This window comes from Oryctolagus cuniculus, chromosome 10, assembly GCF_051225735.1.
Source record: "Oryctolagus cuniculus isolate XC-2025 breed Fujian yellow rabbit chromosome 10, ASM5122573v1, whole genome shotgun sequence".
Taxonomy (NCBI): Eukaryota; Metazoa; Chordata; class Mammalia; order Lagomorpha; family Leporidae; genus Oryctolagus; species Oryctolagus cuniculus.
The window spans coordinates 25,780,895-25,805,553 of record NC_142876.1 but is presented as its reverse complement, the minus strand read 5'-3'; the positions used below and the strand labels follow the sequence as shown (position 1 = coordinate 25,805,553).

General features: G+C 39.5%; 1 protein-coding gene across 2 annotated transcripts in view; it reads left to right on the top strand.

Annotated features, from left to right (window-relative positions):
- Positions 1 to 24,659, top strand: part of DCC (DCC netrin 1 receptor) — a 1,201,543-nt gene that overhangs the window by 397,382 nt on the left and 779,502 nt on the right. For both annotated transcript variants that reach the window (XM_051851212.3, XM_051851210.3), the window contains exon 2: positions 20,973 to 21,293. In XM_051851212.3, coding sequence (XP_051707172.1) covers positions 20,973 to 21,293 — 321 coding nt within the window. The remainder of the gene's footprint in view (positions 1 to 20,972; positions 21,294 to 24,659) is intronic.

The following is a 24,659-nucleotide window of genomic DNA, read 5'->3' as shown; positions in this document are numbered from 1 at the left end:
CCACCCATGTGGGAGACCCACATGGAGTTCTAGGCTCCTGGTTTTGACCTGGTCCAGCCCCAGCTGTTGGGACCATTTGGGGAATGAACCAGTGGATGGAAGATGTGTCTATATATACCTGTCTCTGCCTTACCCTCTCTCTGTAACTTTGTCTTTGAAATAAATAAATCTTTTAAGAAAAGGTGAATTCATATGAATTAAATCCTCCAATGGTAGAGCCCCATAATGTAAGGATTTATCACCTTGTCTAAGCCCATAACCTGACAGAGGAAGAGAGTGATGTCTACAGAAACGGAGAATTGGTTAAGGCCACGGTCAGGACAGGATCACCAGGGATAGAATTCTTGGCTTTCAGTGTTTTATAAGTGAATATTGACTGAAAGCCAAACAAAATATAGTGGCTTTGAAGGATATTTAGCTGTGAAATTTATACCTACTTAAATAACCTTTCACAGTTTGCTTTAATTTTTCTTAATGAACATTACTTCTGATTTTTAAATAAAAAGGTACATGGCAGTAGATCTCAAATGTGGATGATTTTGCCCTCTCCCCACTGGGATATATTGGTAATGTCTAGAGACATTTGATTATCAGAACTGGATAGTGTGTGGGGACAGGTACTGCCATTAGTGAGGGCAACCCACATGCTGCTAAACTCCCTACAATGCACAGGTCAGCTCCACACAACGAACAATTATCCATCCCACAATGTCAGTGTACTCAATAGAGAATCCATGGTCTAGAGGCAGGACTTCTGAAGAATGCCACTACATCCTTTTATTTTCTTCTATTCTTTTCTTACTGTTTTACCATGTTTCTAAGAAATTTTAAAAAAATGAGCTTTTATGAACCTAAGTACCTTTATATCACTATGGTTGAAATTTGTAAAAACACAATGAAAACTACGTGAAATATTGAAGATGTTAGTACTATATTCAAAATGCGGTGTCCTTGTGTACCCATTTTACATAATGAATAGCTGGTACAGTTCAGCAACACTTAGAACTTTGATTGCAAGCACAGTATGGCCATTCAGGCTGCCATCAGACATTATGCTCCAGAACATTTGCATATGGGGAGACACCAGGCAGACAAACTGCAACTAGAAAGGTTAGAAATCTTGGCCCACTTGTCGAGGCCTTGGAAGTCACATTGTCTGGTTTAGATGAACTCTGACTGCTTCCTGAGGGAAATCAGACAATACAGTGACACCCTGCATCCAGGAATTAGGCATTTTCAGACATCATTGGTTTCCAGAGCATTCTGCTTAATCTTTTATCCGCGGCTGTATTCAAGCCACTAGGCAGACAATACCACCCAACAAAAGAATAAAATTTGTCATCTATCATGAAGATAATTGTTATTGATTAGTCTTCTTGTAATTTTCTGCTTTTTGTTTTTAGATGCTGTTTATAAATCACACCCACAACAGGCACCTCGCCTGTGTTTGTGTCTATTATGTGGTCCTGATAAGGCTCAGCAACGTTTTTTACCTCCCTGATGCAAGTTATTGAGATTGATTGAAGCACTTTGCTTGTCCTATCCTAGACACTGCGTAATTAATGTCTCATTATGTTAATACATGCAAATGTGAGAGTGTGTGTTTGATTGGGAGGTGAAAGAACAAAAAGGATTAAAGAGTTCACTCCAAAGTACAAATTAATTTATTGCATTGCTAACTGGCCTCAGAGGAATGAAGGAATAGGCTTCAAAATGAAAGGAAAAAGTGCACAAAAAGAAAGCACTGTTGCATGTCTTTCAAAGGTGGCATAGTTAATGGTTACACAAGGGTATTCAGTCATATGATAGAGCCCTTGTCTATGCAGCAGTTCTCATGTCTTCCTCTTTTGTAGAAGACTTCGGAATGTACAAGCCAGAGACTGTCTTCTTGACGCATATAAGTACATAGTATATTAGAAAAATACTGAAATATTATTACAGTCGTTTGTCATTAATGGTGGACTTTGTAGGATTATATGAGGTGTAGCAAGCAGGGAATTGTGTCCTCAGATCAATAAGCCACAGATTCACCACAATCATTTGATTATTATTGCATGTTTCCCTCTGGTTTTCATGGTGATAATTTTTATTAGTTCCTAATCTATCACCATATTTATGCTGTGAGATTTACTTACCTATTTCCCTGATATTAGAAAGTCAAAATGTTTCTCTTTGGCTGGATTCACTATGATATAAAATGTTTTAGTGATCATTGTTATATACAGCAAATTTTGTTGCATTGAATTATTTTCTTTTTAAAAATATTTATTTTCGGCTACTTAAAAGGCAGAGTGGTCAGTAGGGGTAGGAGCAGTCAACAACCTTCCATCCAGTGGTTCACTCCCTAAATGCCCACAACTAGAGCTGGGCCTGGCTGAAGCCAGGAGCCTAGAACTCAGTCCATATCTCCCACTTGGGTAGCAGGGGTCCAAGCACTTAAATCCTGTTCTGCTGCTCCCAGGATGCATTAGCAGGAAGGTGAGTTGGAAGTGGAGTAACTGGAACTTGAATGAAAATTCTGAGATACCAAGCAATGGTTTAATCAACTGTAATACAGGACCCAACCCAAATTATTTTCTTGAGATAGCTTCTTAGGAATAGAATGACTAGAGCCTACATCTTGAGACTTTAGATAAACTTTGCTCTCTTCAGAAACATTTTCCACTCCCAATATCTAGCATATAGACTCAATAAATGCTTGCTGAATGTAATAAAGCATAGGCCTTTATTAACCTGTCACAACTCTTGAGGTTGCCCCATTAAATTATTTAAGCTAAGCATACTTTAATGATGATAAAAGATAATGACCCCCATGCCAGTAGGTGGTGCTATTCTTAACAGGTTTTTAAAAATGGGCTGCATAACAAAGAACTGTTTAGAATGTGCCAGCCTAGGAGCCTGTGTCCTGAACACATTTGTGTGCATCAAAGAATTCAACCCACCAGTATCAAGCAAACGGGCACAGTGTGAATCCTTGTGATCCTAACTCCCGTGCCTCATTCCACCATTCATTTTCTTGGTCAAGGACCATGAAGCTCAGGATGTCTTAAGTGGCTACAGTCCTTTCTGCCATGATTCATGTGTCATTTTTCATAGTCACTTTGCAGATTGACAGAGAGGTGTGATCTTTTGGTTCATGGTTCCTGTCACTTGCACCCTTCACTTTATTAGTAGTATTAATATTAGTGTTAGTATTACTCAGTTTCCATTCAATCCCAGCTATATGCCTGTGTGACCAGCCTTTCCAGTTGCTGCCAGGAAGTATTCCAAGAAACGTAGACCTCTGTAACCAGCATTTAGATGAATATGGGGGCAAAATTCTCTTTAGTTCAAATGAAACTAAAAATCCAAAAAACTTTTGAGTATATTACGCATTTCATACATAGAAATCTGTATACTGTACTGGAAATATAATTAATTCTGAATGTGTCTTGTCTTGTGACAAGATTCCTATCAGATAAATGGATTTCAAAAAAATATAATTATGAACATCTGTGTCATCTTTAAAATAGTGATAGAGGAATCATATTATACATCCCCAGTTGCTTAGAATAATTCAGATTTATAGATGCTGTTTGGGGATAATTATAAACTAAGTCCCTAAAGTATCTGATTCATATAATAAATTAGGTGATTCTCCTAGTGATCACTCTAGTTATTACCTTGAAATTAATCAAAAGCAAAATGCAGTGTTATTATCAGTCTGTCCCCGTATCTTATATGTTTCTTTGTTAAATTTTATTTTATTTTAAATTGTGGCAGAAAAGATTGTTGTGCTGCTGCTCATCAGCAGTCCCATCTAAACTCTGCCTTAAAACTACAGCCAATTGTACTACCAATTGTGTACCCTGAGGATGGTTTTGTGTGGAGGTCAGCATCCGTGAAAATCTTTGATTTGCAGGATATGATTGTGATCTTGCCTGGCCCCACCCTCCCTTAAGTGAGGGAGTGTCTTCAAGCCTGAAGTTAGCAAACTCAACCTTGGACCTGATGAAAAGTATTTACTGAAGGAATAGAATTAGGATCAGAGCATGCACACCCTCTCTCAGTCTCTTTTGTGTTGCTGTAACAGAATACCACAGACGATAAATATGTGACCCTTAGTTCTGGAGGATTAGAAATGCAAGGCTGAGGGACTACATCTGGTCAGGGCCTTCCTGCTATGACATTCCATGGAAAAACATGGAAGGGCAAAAGAGCACGGCCACAAGAAAAGGAGAAAAGACAATCAACCTCATCCTTGATGAAGATACAGCTCCTGTGATAATCCACCTACTCCTGATGTAATGGCGTTCATGGGGACAGAGTCCTCCTCATCAGATAACATCATAGAGGCCCCAGATCTCTACACTGTTGCACTGGGGATTAAGATCTTAGGGGATGCATTCAAACAAAGCACTCCTTTTATTCTATTCCTTTTTGGCTCGTTGCACATGTTATGGGTAGAAAACTATTCCCCTTACCTGAGATTAACAGTACTCAATATTATTTTCTACAATGTATTCATCATTGTGAAATACAAAAAGGGAAGATTTAAACAAAGTTTTAGGCATATATTTTTACTCTGAAAGTAGTGAATAAGGTATAAACGTATGGTTGTAGATCAATACACATTTCCTGGGCTACATCACCATATGGTATCTGATGATCAAAATCCTTATTTCTTCATAGGCTCATTTATGCAGGATGAATCCAGACATTTTATGATTCAAGTATAGGTCTGAGGGGCAAATAAGTTGGGTGAAAATTCTCTGAATTTGTACTGTTCCTCTAGCCTTTTAGAAACCTTCTCCTTCACCACCCTCATCCATGTCAGACAACCAGGGTCTTCTGGTTTGTTGCTGGAAGCACAGTGTGACTGTCTTTAGGTGGGATCTGACCAGGCAATTCCCTGACCCATTTCCTGATGATGTCCATTGTCCTAACACTAAGCTTATCCTTCTAGGGCTCACAGTTTGCCAAAATCTATGGCCTGGCATGTCAGCTTATGCCGTGCTATTTTAAGTATCTTATCTGCATTGACTCTGCATTTTCCAAAATTACATGTTTCCATGACAGAGATGTCCCTGCACTCAAATGCTATGTTACGGTTTGAACAAGATTTGATTTGCCAAACTCACACAGCAGTGTAACTTCAAATTTTTATATGAACAGATATTGGATTAATGAGTTAAGTGGAGACACTTAATCTAATTTCAACACCTGAAAGGTGAGCCTAGCAAGAGGTCTTTAGATCATTAAGGGGTTGACCTTGGAAGGTGGCTCTCACTAGAGAGTTTGCTATATAAGAGTGTGCTTCTCATGTCTGTCCCCTGGCTTGCTATATGATCCTCCTTCCACATGTTTTATACCACAAACAGGGCCACACAATCTTGGGCTGTGGACCCCCAAAATTCTAAGCTAAAATCCTTCTTTTCTAAGGAACTACTGTCATATGTTCCACTTAAAGTAACAAAAACCTAACCAATACACCCTATGTTAGGGTTTTGTAGAATCACAGTAGCTAAGAGGAAGTCTGTTATCAGATATTTCAATTAACATTACTTCTTTCTATCTATACTACCTCTGAAATATTTTACTAATGTGGTGCCCCTTAGCCTTTGTAATCTCATTATTATACAGTGTGAGGAAAAGGATACACACACACACACACACGCGCGCGCGCGGAAGTGTAACATTGAAAGAATTGTAGACCAGAATTCAGACATATCTGGATTTTTTTTTGACAGGCAGAGTGGACAGTGAGAGAGAGAGAGACAGAGAGAAAGGTCTTCCTTTGCCGTTGGTTCACCCTCCAATGGCCGCCGCGGCCAGCGTGCTGCAGCCAGCACACCACACTGATCCGATGGCAGGAGTCAGGTGCTTCTCTTGGTCTCCCATGGGGTGCAGGGCCCAAGCACTTGGGCCATCCTCCACTGCACTCCCTGGCCACAGCAGAGAGCCGGCCTGGAAAAGGGCAACCGGGACAGAATCCAGCGCCCCAACTGGGACTAGAATCCGGTGTGCTGGCGCTGCAAGGCGGAGGATTAGCCTAGTGAGCCGCGGCGCCGGCCACACATCTGGATTTTATGACTGGATCTTCTGACTTGTGTGGTCTTGGTCAGGACAGATGAACTCTCTGGCATTTTCCCTACCTGCAGAATAAAGATGATAGCCTCTTTTGATTGTGTTGGTGATGGAGAGGTTGCCTTACAAATTCGAAATCATCATGTTGCTATAAATAAAAAGAGAGAAAGCAGTCACCCAGTACTTGTATGCTACATCATAAATCTTCCACAAATTTTAGTTTATCTCTGACCCATGATTTGGGATGCTGACCACCCTTTGCACAAGAGAAGGGTTCTTCCTGCAAACTAGTGACTTTGGTCATTATCAATTCTTTTCATGTCCATATTATTCATTCCCCGGGAATGCAGGGGCAAGGACATATTTTTATGCTTTTTTTTTAAAAAATGAGAAAAAGAGTTGGGAAAAATGAGAAAGAACAGTTCATTTATTACTTTAGATTAAAAATATAGTACAGTGTTTGGTCTAGCCCTTAAGATGCCTGCATCCCCCTTTGGAGTGCCTGGTTTCAGATCTGTGTGCATAATTAGAGGCCATGTGTGATGGCTCACGTGGTTGTATCTCAGCCACCTATGTGTGGAAGATCTGGGGTGAATTTTTGGCTCCTGGTTTCAGTATGGCACAACTCTAGCCATTTGGGAGCACTTGAGAGTTAACTGGTAAATAGAAGTTCTGTCTCTCTCTCACTTTCTCTCTCTCATTCTTCTCTTCCTCTCGGCCTATCATATTTTTGGAAAGGCTTAGCTAATATTATTTACATTTATACCAATGATGGTTTTCTAATTGCAATTCTGGTATATATAACACAAATAAAAGTATGTAACAAAAATGGCTCTTCCTGGTGTGATAATATCAAATTCCAAGCTTCTCTGATATTGAGGTAATGCGATGTTAGAAGAGGTAAAAGTGAGTCAGGTGTTGTGGTGATGTGGGTTGAGCGACTACTTTGGATTCTAATATCACAATTCCCATTGGAGTTCCCGCTACCCTACTTCAAATCCAGCTTCCTGCTGATGTGCCTGAGAAGTCATCAGACAATATCCCAAGTTCTCAAGTCCCTGCCACCCACATTGGAGACCTGGATGGATTTCCAGACTGCTAGATTTGGCCAAACCTTGCCCCTTTCCCCCTGTCTTCCTCTCTCTTCCTTCCTTTCTCTATATCTGTTACTCTGCCTTTCAAATGAATAAATCAATCTTTATAGAAGGTGAGATAAAGGTACTGGGAGAGAACTCTAAGTGGAGCAGTACAAGAGAAGAAACAGGGCCAGCGCCACAGCTCACTGGGCTAATCCTCCACCTGCGGCACTGGCACCCTGGGTTCTAGTCCTGGTTGGGGTGCTGGAGTCTATCCTGGTTGCTCCTTTTCCAGTCCAGCTCTCTGCTGTGGCCTGGGAGGGCAGTGGAGGATGGCCCAAGTGCTTGGGCCCTGCACCCGCACGGGAGACCAGGAAGAAGCACCTGGCTCCTGGCTTCGGATCAGTGCAGCCCCAGCCGTAGCAGCCATTTTGGGGGTGAACCAGCGGAAAGAAGACCTTTCTCTCTGTCTCTCTCTCTCTCTCACTGTCTAACTCTGCATGTCAAAAATTTAAAAAAAATTTTAAAAGAAGAAGAAACATATACATTTCTCTGGGATAAAACTTGTGGGGAAAAGGTCTCCATTTGATGAGCTGTAAGGAGCCCACATTTCAGTTGGAGATAAACTCAGCACATTTTCTGCTCCTGCTTTTGCCCTTCATCTGAAAATTGTGTATAAATTTTCTTCAGAGTGTTCTGTGATAACACTTGGGCTCCTCAGTGGAATTAGTTTGGTTCATCTAAGAGGACATGTGCGTTATTATTTAGACAAATTTTAGACTCTTACTAAGCCTAAATGGGGGCTCAGGAGATCATTTCTTTGCTTTGATTCTTACTGATTTGCTTTTAATTAAGGACAACGTGAAAGGAATTTATTAAAGATCAAATAAAATAAACTCCTGAAAGTAGCTGGATAGCTTATACAAAAATGATAAAGTGGTTACACAACTTCAGGAACCCACAAAGCACCATCAATGATACTACGATGATTCCTCGGCTCTCCTTGACTGCAAGTTACCAATTTTTTTTTAGGTCAATGAGGAACTCATCTCAGCCACAGCAGATTGAGCTAGACTATGATGCCTCGACTGTGATAAGAAAGTAAAATAGATGTCTCTTACTTTCATCCTGAATTTTTTATGCAAGAACAAAGTTAATATGACACCTGACATTCTCTGAGGCTTTTTAAGGGATTGGTGATAGGAAAATAGCTTATGTTTTCTATATAATTAGTAAGCAGATTCCTTTTCCAACAGAATTGCTGCATTACTCTGCAATGCTAGCAGAAGAGGTACGGCAGACAGCAGAGACATCAAACTGGAAAAGTGTATTAGAGGTTCAGAGGGAGGAAGATAGGTTTGGGATGAAGGATCTGTACCCTGGTGTAGGGGAAAGTGGGAGGAATCAGGAAAGTGGTGAACTAGGAGGCATTTAACAGGTGGGTGTGGGAATATAATGAAAAGTTTCAACTGTATGCCCAGCTTATACGACCAACATTCTTGTTAAGTCCTTATAAATGGCTATTCTATTGCTGTGAGGAATGGAACATTGAGGGGAGCTTAGTTTACAGAGAAAACTGTAAGCTCTGATGGGCAGTGTTGTCTCCTTGGAATACAGACTATAGTGCAGGGAGGGCCACATTCAGGCCTCTGCCTGTTTTTTGTGTTGGAGCTTATGCATTTTAAATTGACATATAAGTATATAAATGCTAGCCTCAATTTTGCCTCTTGGTCTGCAAAGTAAAAAAAAATTACTATCTGGCCCTTTATAGAAAAAGTTTGCCAACCACTGCCTCGGACCATGCAAGGAAATGTTATCAATGTAGATACTGAACAGCTTTGTTTTTATTGACAGAAACATTGAGTAAACTTGGTGATTCATGGACAACTTGGGAGAATGAAATCCAGGCTTTCGTCACCTCTGTCGTGATTGTCTTTCCGTGAGGGAAGTAGTCTTCTCAAATTACTCGTGGTTTTGTCTATATGTATTTGCTTATTCAAAGATATTAATTAAATAACTGAGAAAGTTAAAGACCTTATAAGACCTGTGTGAAATAGACAAATATATTCATTTCTGGTTCTTTGAAGGTTACCTTGTAATAAGGAAGAAATTCTCAAAAATATAATGTGTAATAGAAAGATCAGAGCAATAGAGAGGCACAATAAAGGGTTATCACTTCTAAGAGATGAGTCTGTCATTGCTGTTCAATGAAGACTTTTTATTTCTGTTCAGGCCTGTCTCAAACACGTTCACTTTGTGAAATGGGAACCTGACAAGAATTAATATTTATTATTTGGCTCAAGATTTGTCACTATTGCTGGAAAACACAACATTATGAGAAGTCTAGTATGTTCCTTCAACACTGGCCTCTGCCTTCTGCAGTAGGTCCAAGGCACTGTCACTGAATTGTAGAATACTCTCTAGAAATTCCAGAAATTGCTACAACTCACAAACCCAGTAAACCCTTTGATGGAAGAGGTACTCTTGCATGTTTATTCATCTTTTAATTTCCTTTATGTCAAGGCACATGAACAGGTTGTTCATCGTTTAAGGAGTTCCTACAAATGTTGCACACATAGGGTTCCGAAGTCTGCTTATGGTTCTTTATTCCTACAAGATTTCATTCTTACTCCTCATAGTCAGATGCCACTGAAGCTAAATTACCTTCTAATAAAACAAGCTATTTGAGAGGACCCTTTATTAAATGCAGTTTAAAGTTCACTGATGCTCTCTTCCAGAACTGACCAATGTTCCTGTCATCGTTGGGGTTTTTCTTTCTTGATGTCATTCCCAGACAAAGCGGAAAAATACCATCTTTCTGCTGAGATAAGATACAGTAAATATCATGACAAAATGAGTGGCAGCATTTTAATGAAAACCACTGTTGGGCTCCCATTTTTATAAAATTTTTCACATTACAATACAAATGTTTTATCAGCATGTGTTCCCACATCAGACTTTATGTCACAGTGTCAACCATGAGGTTTGCTGAATTTTTAAGTTTTTTCCTGGACCTGTCAGACCTTTATGGAATGAATCCTTCATATTGTAATAGGAGTTTCCACAAGATGAATACTTCATTTCTCATGAATCATAATAAAGCAGCCTGTACTTTGTCAGCAGAATGACCTCTGCGGTCTTTTATCTTCAAGAGAAAAGATTAGACTCTCTTATTTTATGGATAATGAGATAGGTTGTTGGTCTCCTGGCACCTGCAGTAACTGTGCCTGCTTGTGGTCTCATTTCAGTCTGTGATAAACTGATCACAGGGTGATTACAGCAAATCTCTTCATATGACAAATCTCCTCCTAAATTTAAGGGTAATTTTTTTTCTAAGTAGCAGAGTTAATAGATGTGAACTCTTAGACTTTTATATTAGAGCTGGAGATACCTTGATGCTCAACCTCCTTGTTTTATCATGGGTAAATTAGTTCTTACGCTACAGCTCGCACACAGAAGGCTACTGAGTGGCAGATGAGGCAAAGATTTCAGGTCACTGGCTCCTTGTACTGGAGATTTACTTTTACAATTGATAGTCTTTGTTTTATTGCATATAAATTACATGAATTGCTTGGCTGATCTACTTGGAGTCATCTGAGGCTGTTTTCTTTTTGAGCAACGAACATCTAATCCCTTAAAGACCCTGTTTTCTTTACCTTTAAAAGAGGTGCTCAGTCTTGCCATTCTTCATCAGCTCCAGTGTAATATGTTGGGCCAAATCCCACCATGTCTCACCTTGACTGTGGAAATAATGTTATACCTCAATTCCCTACCTCTTCCAATGGCCTCTAACCTCAACCCGGCAACCAGAGGGATTCTTTATAAACAAGGTTTCTCTGTCTTGGCACTATTGGTATTTTGTGCTGGGTAATTCTTCCTTGTCAGGGTCTGCCATGTACATTGTCAGATGTGTATGATGTCCCTGGCCACAGTCAACTAGATGCTAATAAATAACCCTTTCTAATTGTGACAAGCAAAAATGTCCCGAGACATTTCCAGATGCCCCTTGGCAGAATGTACAGGCATTGATCTTCTATCAGAATTATTCCCTTAAAATGTAACTTGGAGCATTTCATTCTATTTATCCAAACTCTCCATTAAGGTTGCTTCTTTGTCAGGGTTAAAAAATCTTTTGCCCACATACAAGGTCCTACAGTTTCCCTGAGATCTGTCAGACTATCTCTTCAAACTCTTGCTCATATGGCCCTGCAGTTCCTGAGAGAGGCCAGTCATGGTCCTACCCTGAGGTCTTAATTCACACTGCCTGCAGAATTTCCCCTACATGTCTTCTTGCCTGTTATAGGCTAGCATCTAATGTGATGATTTTGAAACATAGGAAAAGTGAGAGAGAATTCAAGATTTCATGAGTTTGGGATGGTGGGACTCCCACGACAGGATTAGTGCTCCTACAAGAACAGACACTAGCGCTCTGTCTGCCCCGCAAAGAAGAGGTCATAGGAACACACAGCAAGACAGTGGACAACTGCCAACCAAGCAAAGAGGCTTCAGAAGGAAAGCTACCTTGGTGATGCCTTGATCGTACATTTCCCAGAATCTGGAAGTGGGAGAAATAAATCTATGGTTAAGCCTCCAAGTCTATGACATTTTGTTACAGAAGCCCAAGCAGACTAACTCCTTATGCAGCTTCCAGATCTTGACTCAAGTCTCTCTCTCCAAAGTGAAGGCTTCTCCAACAACCCCCATCTGTTTTCCTCTATGGAATGTAGTAGTCCCTCCTGTCATTGTATGTATTTGCTCTGTTGGTTCCTTATTGACTTCTTTCCGCTACTAGGGTATATATAAGACATAGTAGGACAGATTATTTGTTTTGCTATTGTATCTCTGCCCAACACGCTGGATGACTAATAATTAGGTGGAAGAGTGAATGACATTGGGTATATTTTGAAGATCTTTAACAACACTATTAAACATTACCTTAAATCAAGAGTATTACCAAGTGTATTATTTCAGTTGAATTTTGTCCATTCATCCCCCACCCCCTACTTTGGCCTGCATGTAAAGTTAAATTTAGCATACTGGCAAAATGCTGTAATAAATGTATCACTGAAAAGTAAGTACTTTTCCAAATGAGAGTGAAACATATACTATGCAGCATACATTAGTTCCCCTTTAAGAAAACCTAATGGAAAACAATCTAATTAAATTTGGATATGCAGGGGGCCTGTATTGTGGTGCATTTTTTTTTAAGATTTTATTTTATTTGAGAGAGTTACAGACAATGAGAGGTAAAGACAGAAAGATCTTCCTTCTGTTGGTTCACTCTCCAAATGGCTGCAATGGCTGGAGCTGCACCTATCCAAAGCCAGGATCCAGGTACTTCCTCCTGGTCTCCCACATGGGTGCAGGGGCCCAAAGACTTGGGCCATCTTCCACTGCTTTCCCGGGCCCTAGAAGAGAGCTGGACTGGAAGTGGAGCAGGCAGGACTAGAACTGGCACTCATATGGGATGCCAGCACCACAGGCGGAGGATTAACCTACTGTGTGTGGTGTAGGGTATTAAACTGCCACTTGTGATCTGACATCCTATACACAGTGTGGCTTCAAGTTCTGCCGTTCTTCTAATCTAGCTCCCACTTGGGAAAGTAGCAGACGTCAGCCGAAGTATTTGGGCCCCTGCCACCCACAGGGCAGACTAGATGGATTCCTTGCTCCTGGCTTCATCTTGCACCAGCCCCAGGTGTTGGGGACATTTGGGTACTGAATCAACAAATGCAAGTTCACAACATCTCTATCTCTTCCTTTTTCTCTGTCTCTTTGCCTTTCACATAAATAAATCTTTTACAGAAATACAAAAAATATGGTTATAGACAAAACCTTACAATAACATAGTTCAAAGTTGGTGTAAAATATAATTACAACCATGTGGACAGTAAAGTAAATCACTATTTATAAAGAATAATTTCTTTAAATTTTAGCAGGTGATTGCCAGTGGTGAGCAAGATTATAGAAAATTATTATATTTGGTTTTATGTCCATATTATTTGGAATGTGGGTGACGTTTAATAATGTACTAAAAGTGTAAGGTAAAGAGGGCAGATTGGTGTCTCCTCACACGGGCCACCAAATATAAGGCAAAGAGGCACAAAACGGAAAGGAGGCAGAATACAAACTTGTAGCCAGACTGAATTTATTCAGAGAAAATAAACTTTCAGAGGTCGACCAATGGCCATCTTGCTCACAGACTGAACCCATGGCAGAGGCCCAGACCCCAGCTGGTTGCGCCCTTTTATATCTTAGGTGGTCTAGGGGTGGGGTGGGGGTGGGGGACAGTAGGTGGAGATGGGCTTCTCCATACTGGTTCTTCAAGTGTGGCCCACTGGCTTCCAAACCTGGGGAAGAATGCAGGGGTGGGGTGGGGGACAACAGGGTGTGAGACTGAACTGGTCTCGAAGAAGAAGGCAGGGGTAACAAGAACCTAAACTGGCTGAAGCTTGTGTCCTTGTTCCATCAAAAAGCTGATCATTCCCTTCACAGCCAATGGCAGAACCAGTGCTTGTCCAGACAGCTGCTGTCCAGATAGACTTTCCTGTGCATGGATATGAAATCATACCTTTTCTAAATGCTCTCAAGAGCCCATTTCAACATCCTCTTTGACAGTTCTACATTCAGAAAATTCCATCCCTTCTCTATTGAGAAAGACGCGTGAAAAACATAAGGGAAATAAAGCTAGCAGACATTTCACACAACTGACAGGGGAAAGGCTCAAACCCAGGCCATATTAAACAGTAGATCAAAGTTGCTCTTTTAAGTGTGAATTTTGCATGAGGCCTGCAGAATGATAGTCTAGATGTCAGACTGTGTTACCTATTGAGTTGAAAAAAAATCCCATTACAATTTTCCCAGTCTTTTATATAGCAAAATCAAGCTGTGGTTTGGAGATTGAATTTTTGAAGAGGAAATGGGATGAGGAAGTGCCTGGCCCAAACTCCAACTTGGCCCTTATCATTTTTCTTTACAATTGGGCTTAGCCAGAGGAAACTGACAGTTGCCTGGGGCACACTTCTAGCCCTATAAAAACCTCAGATCTCCACAAAGCTCCCCCCACTTGTGGAAAATGCTGTATCCTCGGAATGCATGATTTGGACTTACCAAGGCGTCACTGTTGCTGAGGCAGCTACTTCTTGAACTTTGCATGGTGCATCGATGTTTCCAGATTGTGCTTCCTGTGTAGCAAAGGGAAGAGAAAAATCAACATTGCTAGGTAAAGAGTAAATCGAGCTCAGCGACCTTTCTGCATGGACATTTGGTGGTGGTGCATTAGGTCAGCAAAGGTCCTGACACTAAAATCATTTTTCCTGATTCAATCGTGGTAGCTTTCCAAGAGTTCACTACTCTTTGTGGATATGACAACTGAGCAGAGTTAGTGTGAATTCACATACTATTTACTTACTTTTGCCATGTCTAAAAAAGGAATTTATGTGGGGATGGGCTTACCAGATAAAATAAGATGTCCAGTTAAATTTAAATTTGTGCTAAATAATATTTTCATAGAAGAATATGCGATGTAATATTTACATATTTATTTAGGACATGTTTATATTAAAACATTGTTTCACATGGAATTAAAATATAACTTTTGCCTTTAATTTTTGTTGGCCAGATCTGGTTAACTCTAGTGAGGTAAGAACATTGATTGTCCTTTTAAATTTTCCTTTATTGCTTCTCTTCATTTTAATGATCCTTAATAAATACTCATAGTAAAATGCACCTGTCTTCCTTACTGGTAAATCTATTCTTGCATTATTTAAAGTAAAAAATGAATTCTATAAAGTCTAATTCATTTCTGATTTCCATCTGCTAATAATAAAAATCTTGCCTTGAAATTGAATGGCCTCAAAGTATGTTAGTCACTGACAAGGACTGGAATAAACACAGTCTTTTAAAGATATGACCACAGCCTCTCACAATTAGTGCTTTTTACTATGTCTCTTATCATAGTAGGAAAAAAAGCACTAATACTTCACAGATCTCCTAGTGGTCATTAGTGCTAATACTTTGGTGGGTATATACCTCTCTCTCTGGATAAGCTGCAGACAAAGTCTGTGTTAGTATCAGGTACACAAAATACTTGCTAAAGATATAGCACTGGAAGTGCTACTATGGCGTTGTCAGTTTTTATGCCAAACTGGCCAATGGAGCAAATAGCTAAATTCTAATACTCTAGAAGCCCATAGTTATAATGTGGACTGAAAACCTAATAATAGAGAGACACCATGATAAAGAACAACACATTTTTAAAAATTTCTTTTGGGAGAAGATTTTAGCTATTGTAGTCATTTGAAAGAATGTTTTTTAATAGCTTTGTGTGTGAGCAGCCAAGAATATTCCAGGAGCATTTGAAATGTGCAACTGACTGTGACATTTTCATTTGCTAAATGGAGTTAGGCTATTTAGGGCCAGAGTATTCGTTACAATGGGAGAAGCATTGGATATTGTAAACAGTGGCCCCATTTCATGGCCCTTTCTTCATTTTTCCTCAGTTTTCAAAAGAGAAATATCCAATAAATAAAATACGAGCTGAAAGAGGTGCTGCCTGTTAAATCATCTTCATAACTTCATCTCTATCACTTAGTGGAAAAAAAAATTGACTCAAATTACTCAAATTCCCCCAATGAGAGTTATGACAAGACATTCTGAGGAACACAGGGACCTCAATATCTAGTTCATTATACACAATGTTTTAGAGCAGAGTTCTTATATTAGCTTTTCATCACTAAGATGAGATACCTGACATAATCTACATATGCAGAAGAAATCCCAAGTTGAGATGGCATGACACAAGCTCAGGCTCTGGCTCTGGCAAGGGAAGAAAGTGGGTGGGACAGGGTGGTACACACAGGGAGGAAGAGCACATGGCCCTTCAGGAGGCAGTGAAAATGAGTGGACAGGCTTACTCATTTTATGACAAACCTCTCTCCAAAACCTGAGGGGTCTTGAGCTCATAAGAACTACCATTCAAGAGCACAACCCTAACGATGAAGGACCTCTCCCTAGTCTTCCCCTAAAGGTTTCCCAGCACTGCCACAGTGGAGACCAACCCTGAACTCACAACAGATTTTTGGGGGACACCAAAGGCTTAGCATTTCTCATGCTTTAGATAACTTGAGCATCTTCTAGAAGGCCTCATAAGCATAGATTTATGTGTTCTGCTCCTATAGTTGCTGGTAGGGGAGGGTTTTAGTGGAGCCTTGATTGTGCATTTCTAACAGATTCCCAGGTGCTGTAGCTGGTGCTAGTTCTTTGAGAAGCAATGTTTCAAAGTTTATATTCTAATAAATTCACATATGGTTAGAAGATCTGTTAAATGTTTGCTTGTCCTATTTTGCTTTTAAATATTTCACTCTGTTGTATAACCTCTTTTTTTTTTTTTTTTGAAAGGCAGAGTAGACACAGAGAGAGAGAGAGAGAGAGAGAGAGAAAGGTCTTCCTTTGCCGTTGGTTCACCTTCCAATGGCTGCCACGGCTGGCGCACTGTGGCCAGCGCACCACGCTGATCCGAAGCCAGGAGCCAGGTGCTTCTCCTGGTCTCCCATGGGGTGCAGGGCCCAAGCACTTGGGCCATCCTCCACTGCACTCCCGGGCCACAGCAGAGAGCTGGCCTGGAAGAGGGGCAACGGGGACAGAATCCGGTGCCCTGACCGGGACTAGAACCTGGTGTGCCGGCGCCGCAAGGCGGAGGATTAGCCTAGTGAGCCACGGCACCGGCCTCTGTTGTATAACCTCTTAAAGTTTTAGGCAGGTCTGAAGTTTAAAGGTACAATTTTGCAAGTAATTGATGTCTGATAAATTCAAAGATGATTATTTGTAGGATCATTCATAGAATTTTTTAAATTTCTTTCAATGGACATCTCTTATTTGCATAACATACAAAGGAAGCAGATGTGACAGCATATTTTTTTAAGAATTATTTATTTGAAAGAGTTAGAGAAGTAGAACCAGGGAGAGAGAGAGATCTTCCGTCTGTTGGTTCACTCCCCAAATGACCACAACAGCCAGAGTTGAGCTGATCTGAAGCCAGTAGCTTCTTCCAGGTCTCCCACATGGGTGCAAGGTCCCAAGGGCTATCTTCTTCTGCTTTCCCAGGCCATAGCAGAGAGTTGGAGCAGAAGAGGAGCAGCGGGGACTCGAACAGGCACCCATATGGGATGCCGGCGCTGCAGACTGGGGCTTTAATCTGCTGTGCCACAGCACCAGCCCCAGCAGCATATATTTCTAACAAGATGATGGTGGCCTGGTTTTGTAGGTTGATTTTGAGGATTCAGGGATTGTCAAACTCTAAGCATCCAAAGTGAAAGTTTGTGTAATTTGAAAGAGATAAAATTATGCACAGCAAGTTCTATGGGGATTTGTATGACATTTTCTAATCTCTGAATCTTTCAGGTGCTTCTTTTCACTCCTAGACTACTTTTCATAAATTTAATTTTTAGCTTTTATTACCTTAACCAGAAGCTTTTACATTTTGGACTTGGAAAGGGATTTCTGACTCCATGGGGAATTATTTTTCACACTTAACAATGTTTGATATTGTAGATAAAATGTCAAACCTTAAAAACCCCATTCTAAGTTAGCCTGCCCCTGTGACTGGCTGGTCTTTGAAATTAACACGAATATGATAAGAAAGGCAAGCACAAAGGGAATTAAGCTTACAGAATGATTTTTACTATTTGATCATTTTGGTAAGTTTCTAAAATATATTGAGAATATTTTCTTTTGCAAGATTTCAATTAATATAAACTTGGAATGTCCTTGGAAGTATTATCTCTGATACTTATATCTGACAAAATTCTTCTATGTCATCAGAAAAACACAGAAGGTTTTTTGTGTTGAAATATGCGTACAAATTATTGTTTCATAAAATAAAACAAGGAGTAGAAGTAGAGAGAGAAGGCAGAAGAAGAAGAAAATGGTGGGTGGTGGGTGAGGAGGCAGTGGGTTGGGAAAGAGGAGGGAGGAGAAGGAGAGATTCCAATGATCATCTGACAATTGGTTTGCTCAGACTAACACAGTAAGAAAAGCTTGTCATTAGTAAATGCATATGTGGCTTTTTGCCAGCATTCTAACCAGTGATTTAGAAATCTTCCCGAGCCAACATTTGGAATGAGAGAGGACTGGAGATGCATTCATTGATATTGGGAACTCTGGTGTCACACTCACTTGTGCCTGTTTTTGTTTGTTTGTTTGTTTTTTTAATGCATAGGATTTTGGTACCATCAAGTATCTTTCTCCCAAATGTAATTACCTGAAGTGATTTTATAGGAGGGCTTAAAGGATTGCTTCTCTTATGTAACTAAACAAAACACAGACTTACCCATTGGACTTTGTCCTTGATGATTTGCCTGCCACTGCCATTTTAACATGAAATGTTCTGCATTACTGAAAAGTAGACCACTTCGATTGGATTCCCAAATGCATGCTGCTGCTGCTTTCTCTTGTTCTCTTCCCCTCCGTTCCCAGCAGGTACATACTTACATCATGGAACTCCCAGCGTCCAAATTCCACACCACAACTTTGTGTGCTATGGGATCCAAATATTTCCACTTGTCTGTCTTCTTCATGTTTATGATCTCTCTTTTCCTCTCTACATACATTCTATCAATATTCTTTCAGTTTATTTCAGGCTGATTCATGAATGCAAACTTTTGATATAAATATTTCACTTTGAGATTTGCTATACTGGTGGTCAGAATGTCTCCAAGAAGAACTAGTAATCTAAGACAAAAAGAGAGTTTGTTAAGATTAATTGAGTTCCGAGAAATGTTTTTGTGGTATGTTTCTTAGTCTGGTATGAAACACTCCACACGGCAGTTGGAGGTGGGCTGGTGACACTTGCAAAAGGGACCATATTTGCGAAGGGCCAGCTTTTCTAAGCATAAGTAATCCAAGTTACTTTAAGCAGAGAGTTTGCTTTATTCCAGAGCCATATATTCAGACTGTAATTGTTCTAAGAAGTACAAAAAGCTGAAATTGCCAGTGAGTTGCAAGGGTAATTGTATGAAAGAAAAGTTAATCTTTATTTAACTTTCCTAAACTATATACTCACGGCACTGAAAACTGTCATAACCTCCCTGTTTCAGAGTAAGTGGATTATTTATCTGTGATAATGGGCACATACGCTCATTAACATGCTGTCATAAACAGCTGTATTGAATGTATTATGTGTTTTGAGTCATAAATAAGGCTCTCAATATGAGGCTGTGTTTAAAATATAGGCCCCAGGAAGAACAAAAAAGCAATAAATGTTTTTTAATATAGTTGCCTCGTTTGGAGTTCTGAATTTATTTCCACCTTATTAATGCTACTTGTATGGAAATTGTAGGTATTACTCTAGTGAAATATCTTGACATTCAAGGGCATTAGAACTTTATACTTTCTCATCCTAAGTGTATCCCAAGCCAGCTATTTGCTGGCTTGTGTTTCTTTTGTGGTAATAAGAAGATGGAGTAGAAATGTGAGAGGCATTTACAATGTAGTCTCCATCTCCGAATGCTTACAACAGAGCTCACTTGATGGACACCTCCACCCATTCTAGTACTGAAGGTTTCCAAACTGAATGTAGAATTTCCAGGTCATGTGGTTCAAAGCCCTGGTTTTGCATACGAGCAGACTGCGGTTCTGAGGACTTAAAAGATCCGTTTGACACCCAGATCATTAAGTGATAGAGCCAGGACCAAGGATAGATCTCCAGAGTCCCAGTTCAGTATAGGTTCCATTGGAGGACAGGATGTGTTATAATTAGGTTGTCTACATAAAAGGAATCTGGGAAGAGAGAGCCTCTGTGTCAGTGATGGGGCATCTGTACCAATATCGCTCATTATAGACTTAAAATGGTATTAAACAGCAGTAAGAAAATTCAGTTTAGAGTCTAAGAATAATTATTGAAAATCTCATGCCAAAGGGTATTGTGGAAAGTTTAGCCCTGAAGTTGTTCAAAATGAAGCTGAAAGTCGTTTGACTTCAGTGGTTTCAGCGATACACCTGCCTGAGCAAAAGATGCCCACAATGAGGAATCCGCTGCAACATCCAAGCAGTTCTTGCAACACTGTGCTGCCAGCCTGACAAAAGAGTGCACTACTAATTACACTTGCTGCATCCCTCAGGATCATTAAATAACTTTCTGCTCCTCCTGTTGGTTCCTTATGTTCATTTATGTTTATGAACAGCAAAAAAATTCAACTATAATATTCATTTAGGTTTCCAGGCCCATGAGAAAGATTTGGATGGAAATTAAGACACTTTAGGGATTTGCATTTTTAGGTAGTAGCTTTATTGACTGGCTTCTGCAAATGGTTTTTACCTGTTTCAAAACTCAATTAAGCTTTACTCTAACTTTGCCCACACCTTTCACAGTTGATTTTGATTTTTATAAAACACTGTGAGCAGAAATTTTTTACAAAAATTCAAGGAATGCTTTAATCAGAATGAAGAGAAGGAAATAGTCCATAAATCTTAGCTGTGACATTACAATTGCTACTTGAAATTATCTTAATTTGCAAAGTATTAGTTTCTTTTCTTCCTAAATTTTCAAACTGATAATAGCCCTGCCTGGATTTTTACAATCTCTTAATTCCTCATAGGCTTATTTTGGGGACCAAGTGTTTCTTTAGTTGCGTGATTTGAACTGGGTACTTTTTCATTTGTTTAATACAATATCCCTGATGTTAAGTTTCAGTTACTCCTAGACATTTTTCAAAGCCACCAACTTTTTTGAAAAAGCTTTGTGGCTTTCCTTTTTTTTTTTTTTTGAAAGGAAAGTTAAGCTGAGATTTATTTGAACACATGAACATGCTTATCTGTGCCGTCTTCTTCCAGGTTTCCAAATTAAAGCCTTCACATCCCTGCGCTTCCTGTCGGAACCCTCTGATGCCGTCACGATGCGGGGAGGAAGCGTCCTCCTGAACTGCTCTGCGGAGTCGGACCGCGGAGTGCCGGTCATCAAGTGGAGGAAAGACGGCATCCACCTCGCCCTGGGGCTGGAGGAGAGGAAGCAGCAGCTTCCCAATGGGTCTCTACTGATACAGAACATCCTCCATTCCAGACACCACAAGCCAGACGAGGGACTTTATCAATGTGAGGCGTCTCTGGGAGATTCCGGGTCAATTATCAGTCGGACAGCGAAAGTTGCAGTAGCAGGTAAGTGGATTATTTTCTTTTCTGCTCTTGCTCCAACTCTTCCGAAATAACACAGATTTTTAACTTATATTTTTGATCAACAAACAATTATATTTTATGGGGCACAGTGTGATATTTGTGGAATCATTGTGGAATGATTATATCCAAACTAATCAGCATATTCATCCACTCAAATATTTTTTGTATGTGCAGTGAACATTTAAAATTTACTGTTGTAATAATTTTGAAATGTATGCTGCATTATTAACTAGAGTCACCATGCTGTGCAATAGGTCCCAAAAATATATTTCTCCTATGTAATTGAAAATTTGAACCCTTTAACCAGTAACTGCTCATTCCCAATCACACCATACCCTCTTCCCTACCAAAACCTCTGATAACAATCATTCTATACTTTGTCACGTAGTGTAGGATCCGCCAAGTTCAACCATGTTACTGATAACAAGATTCTCTTCTTAAAAGGCAAAATAGTATTCCATTATCTGTGTGTATAGCATTTTTTATTTATTCATCTGTTGATAGACGTTTATACTAATTCCATAGCACAGCTATTGTGAATAATGTTGCAGAGTACATGGGGATGTAGACTGATCTCAATTCCTTTGCATATACACCCAGAGGTGGATCAATTATTAGTTCTGTTTTTAGTTTTATGAGGAACCTCTGTACTGTTTTCCACAATGACTTTACTAGACTGTATTCCCACCAATAATATTTACTTTTAGGGAGAAATTATATAAAATTATTCATGTTTATTCTACATGGTCTTGACTGACTTTTCTCCTTAAGTTACCTTGGGAAACAGTAATAAGATCTCATTAATTGGCATAATATTCTGAGATTTTTTTTTAACAACAAATCTGGCTCATGTTGATTCACCACTTATGTCTAAGATTTCCATCTATAGAAAAGTATTAGAAACATAAATTCTTAATTCCTTTTTTCGGCTTTACTAACATCAAACTGTTGCAGAGTTAATTTCTTTTTTTGGCTTCAGAACAGTGAACTCTGTTTTAATTATACTGACATGACTTACAACATGTAGATCTCAAGTGAGCAGTAAAATTTTCACTAGTGTTTCCAAATATTGTGGTGCTTGGTAACAAGTTGGCTCAATAGCTGACTGATGATTTGAAAAGATTTCTTTTCATCTGTATAGAGCAAAGACATTAGACTCTGAAAAAATTGTATTGAATATTCTGAAATTGACAGGCTTGTTATTTTTTGCACCACTATTCTGATTAGAGGGCAGCTCAAAATTACTTCTTTTGGCTCCTAAAATATTAGAATTATGGGGAGAACAATGAAATTTTTGCTTGTATCTGTAATTTGACCAAAAATTGGTCTGTCATATAGTTTTTTAAAGACTTGTTTATTTATTTGAAAGACAGTTATAGAAAGAGAAAGAGAAATCTTCCATTCACTGGTTCACTTCCCAAATGGCTTGGTCAGGCTGAAGCCAGGAGCCAGAAACTCCATTCTTTTATCCCATATGGGTGGAAGACCTTCTAAGACAGAAAGACACACACAGAGGTGTGTGTGTGTGTGTGTGTGTGTGTGTAATAATTTAGTTTATATATATATTTAATAGGTTATATATTAATTTTGGTGTGGAACATAATATAAAGCAAATGGATCCAATTGAAATAAATTTAAACTATCAAATGGATAATCAGATTTGAAGGACTACTTTTAAATGTAGCCTTTAGTTTTTAATAAAAAATTGGAAGCAATAAGCTGCTATATAGTTATTTGATGTAGGTTTCCTTCCCCACGTCCCATCAAGCTCATCCTGGAAGACGGATCCTAATGAGATCTCATTCTCAGCAATTGCACTAATTGGAATAATCAGACAGGACAACCATTTCCCCTTGTGCACGTCTAGGATGGTTTGAGACATTTGAAATATAAAGAGGTGATATTGCCAGGTGATGCCATGGTGAATTTACTCTCATAGATAGGCAATCAGTCACCAAATACAACTTCACGACACTCTTGTTGTGGCTTCTTGCCCACCTAGTAGAGTGAACAGCATTCTGGTTTTCCCTGGGCTGACTGGGCTTTAGCACTTGAGAGTTCCCTGTCCTGAAAATATCCTCAGTACAGGCAAGAGCTAAAAAAGAAAAATGTTTGATCACCCTAACTAGAGGCAACCCTTTTTGTCTTAGCATTGACAGACTACATTGTGGATGCACAAAATCCCCTCTGCTTAGGAGACAGGTGAGGTGACAGTCTGATACTGAAAACCATTTGAGAGCTTTGAGTGATAGGTGTCTGATACATGATTGACATTCACAACTGTACAAAGGACTAAAAAGTAATGTTAATTATATGTGATTGAGAGGAACACATGGGACAAGGTCTGAGGATGGGGCAAGATCTGCTTTTCTAGAATGCTCCAAATGAACGGAAAAGGATGCAATTTGATTTTCTGTCATTTGAGAATTTGTGGACTTTTGGATCTACTCATGAGTCCACAACACCAGTGTGGCTCTGCCAGTTTGAATGAGTCAGGTTGGCATTTTGATGTCCTGTTACAAAGTGAGCTGCAAATGCACTACTCATGAAAGTGACCCGATATGTTTTAGTTTCAGTTTCCCTGCAATTCAGATTCAGTTTTGCACATTCTGTGTTTCAATGGAGGAATGAAGAATGATTCCTTCTCTCTGTGAGATATTAAAATAAGTAGCTTTGATTTTAGTATTCTATACAAGGATAGGCTCTCGGATCCAGTCACTGAGTTACAATCTAATATTAGATTGTATCATTTCAAGGCAATAAGGCTGTTCACAGCATTTTAAACACTTACCATGCTGTTTGGCAACACAGAATACATCAATGTTATGTCTGCTGAAGTTAAGATTGCCAAACCACTAGAATTCACAAGGGGCATATATCTTCCTGGTAATAAAGACCGTGGACCTGATTTAATCTCATTTTTAAAGCATTAGCAGTCAATAAACCAGTCACCACTAAAAGGTAACAGTCAGCTTCGCTTGGGTGAAAAAAAAAATCTGTTCTATACTTTCAGGTGCAGTGTAGATAGAGCCCATTTAATATAATGCCCCTCTTCCATTTTTGCTTTCTGAAAGTATCTTTGGATATAAAGAAATGTGGCAAATGAAATTTGTCTTTAATCAGTCAGAACATTTATGCAATGACTTGCCATGTACAATCCATCCTATTTGCTAGGACTCTTCAGCTGCTCTTTAAACCCTGAGTGCAGACTGGGCTGGGGAGGAAAGAGGAGCAGGAAAGATAAATGAAGGGCTACCATCCTTTCCACATCTTCTAAAAGATGACAGCATAATAAGCTACTATGGATATTACTGGTCTTTTTACTTTGATTTAGTAAGAAATACCTGA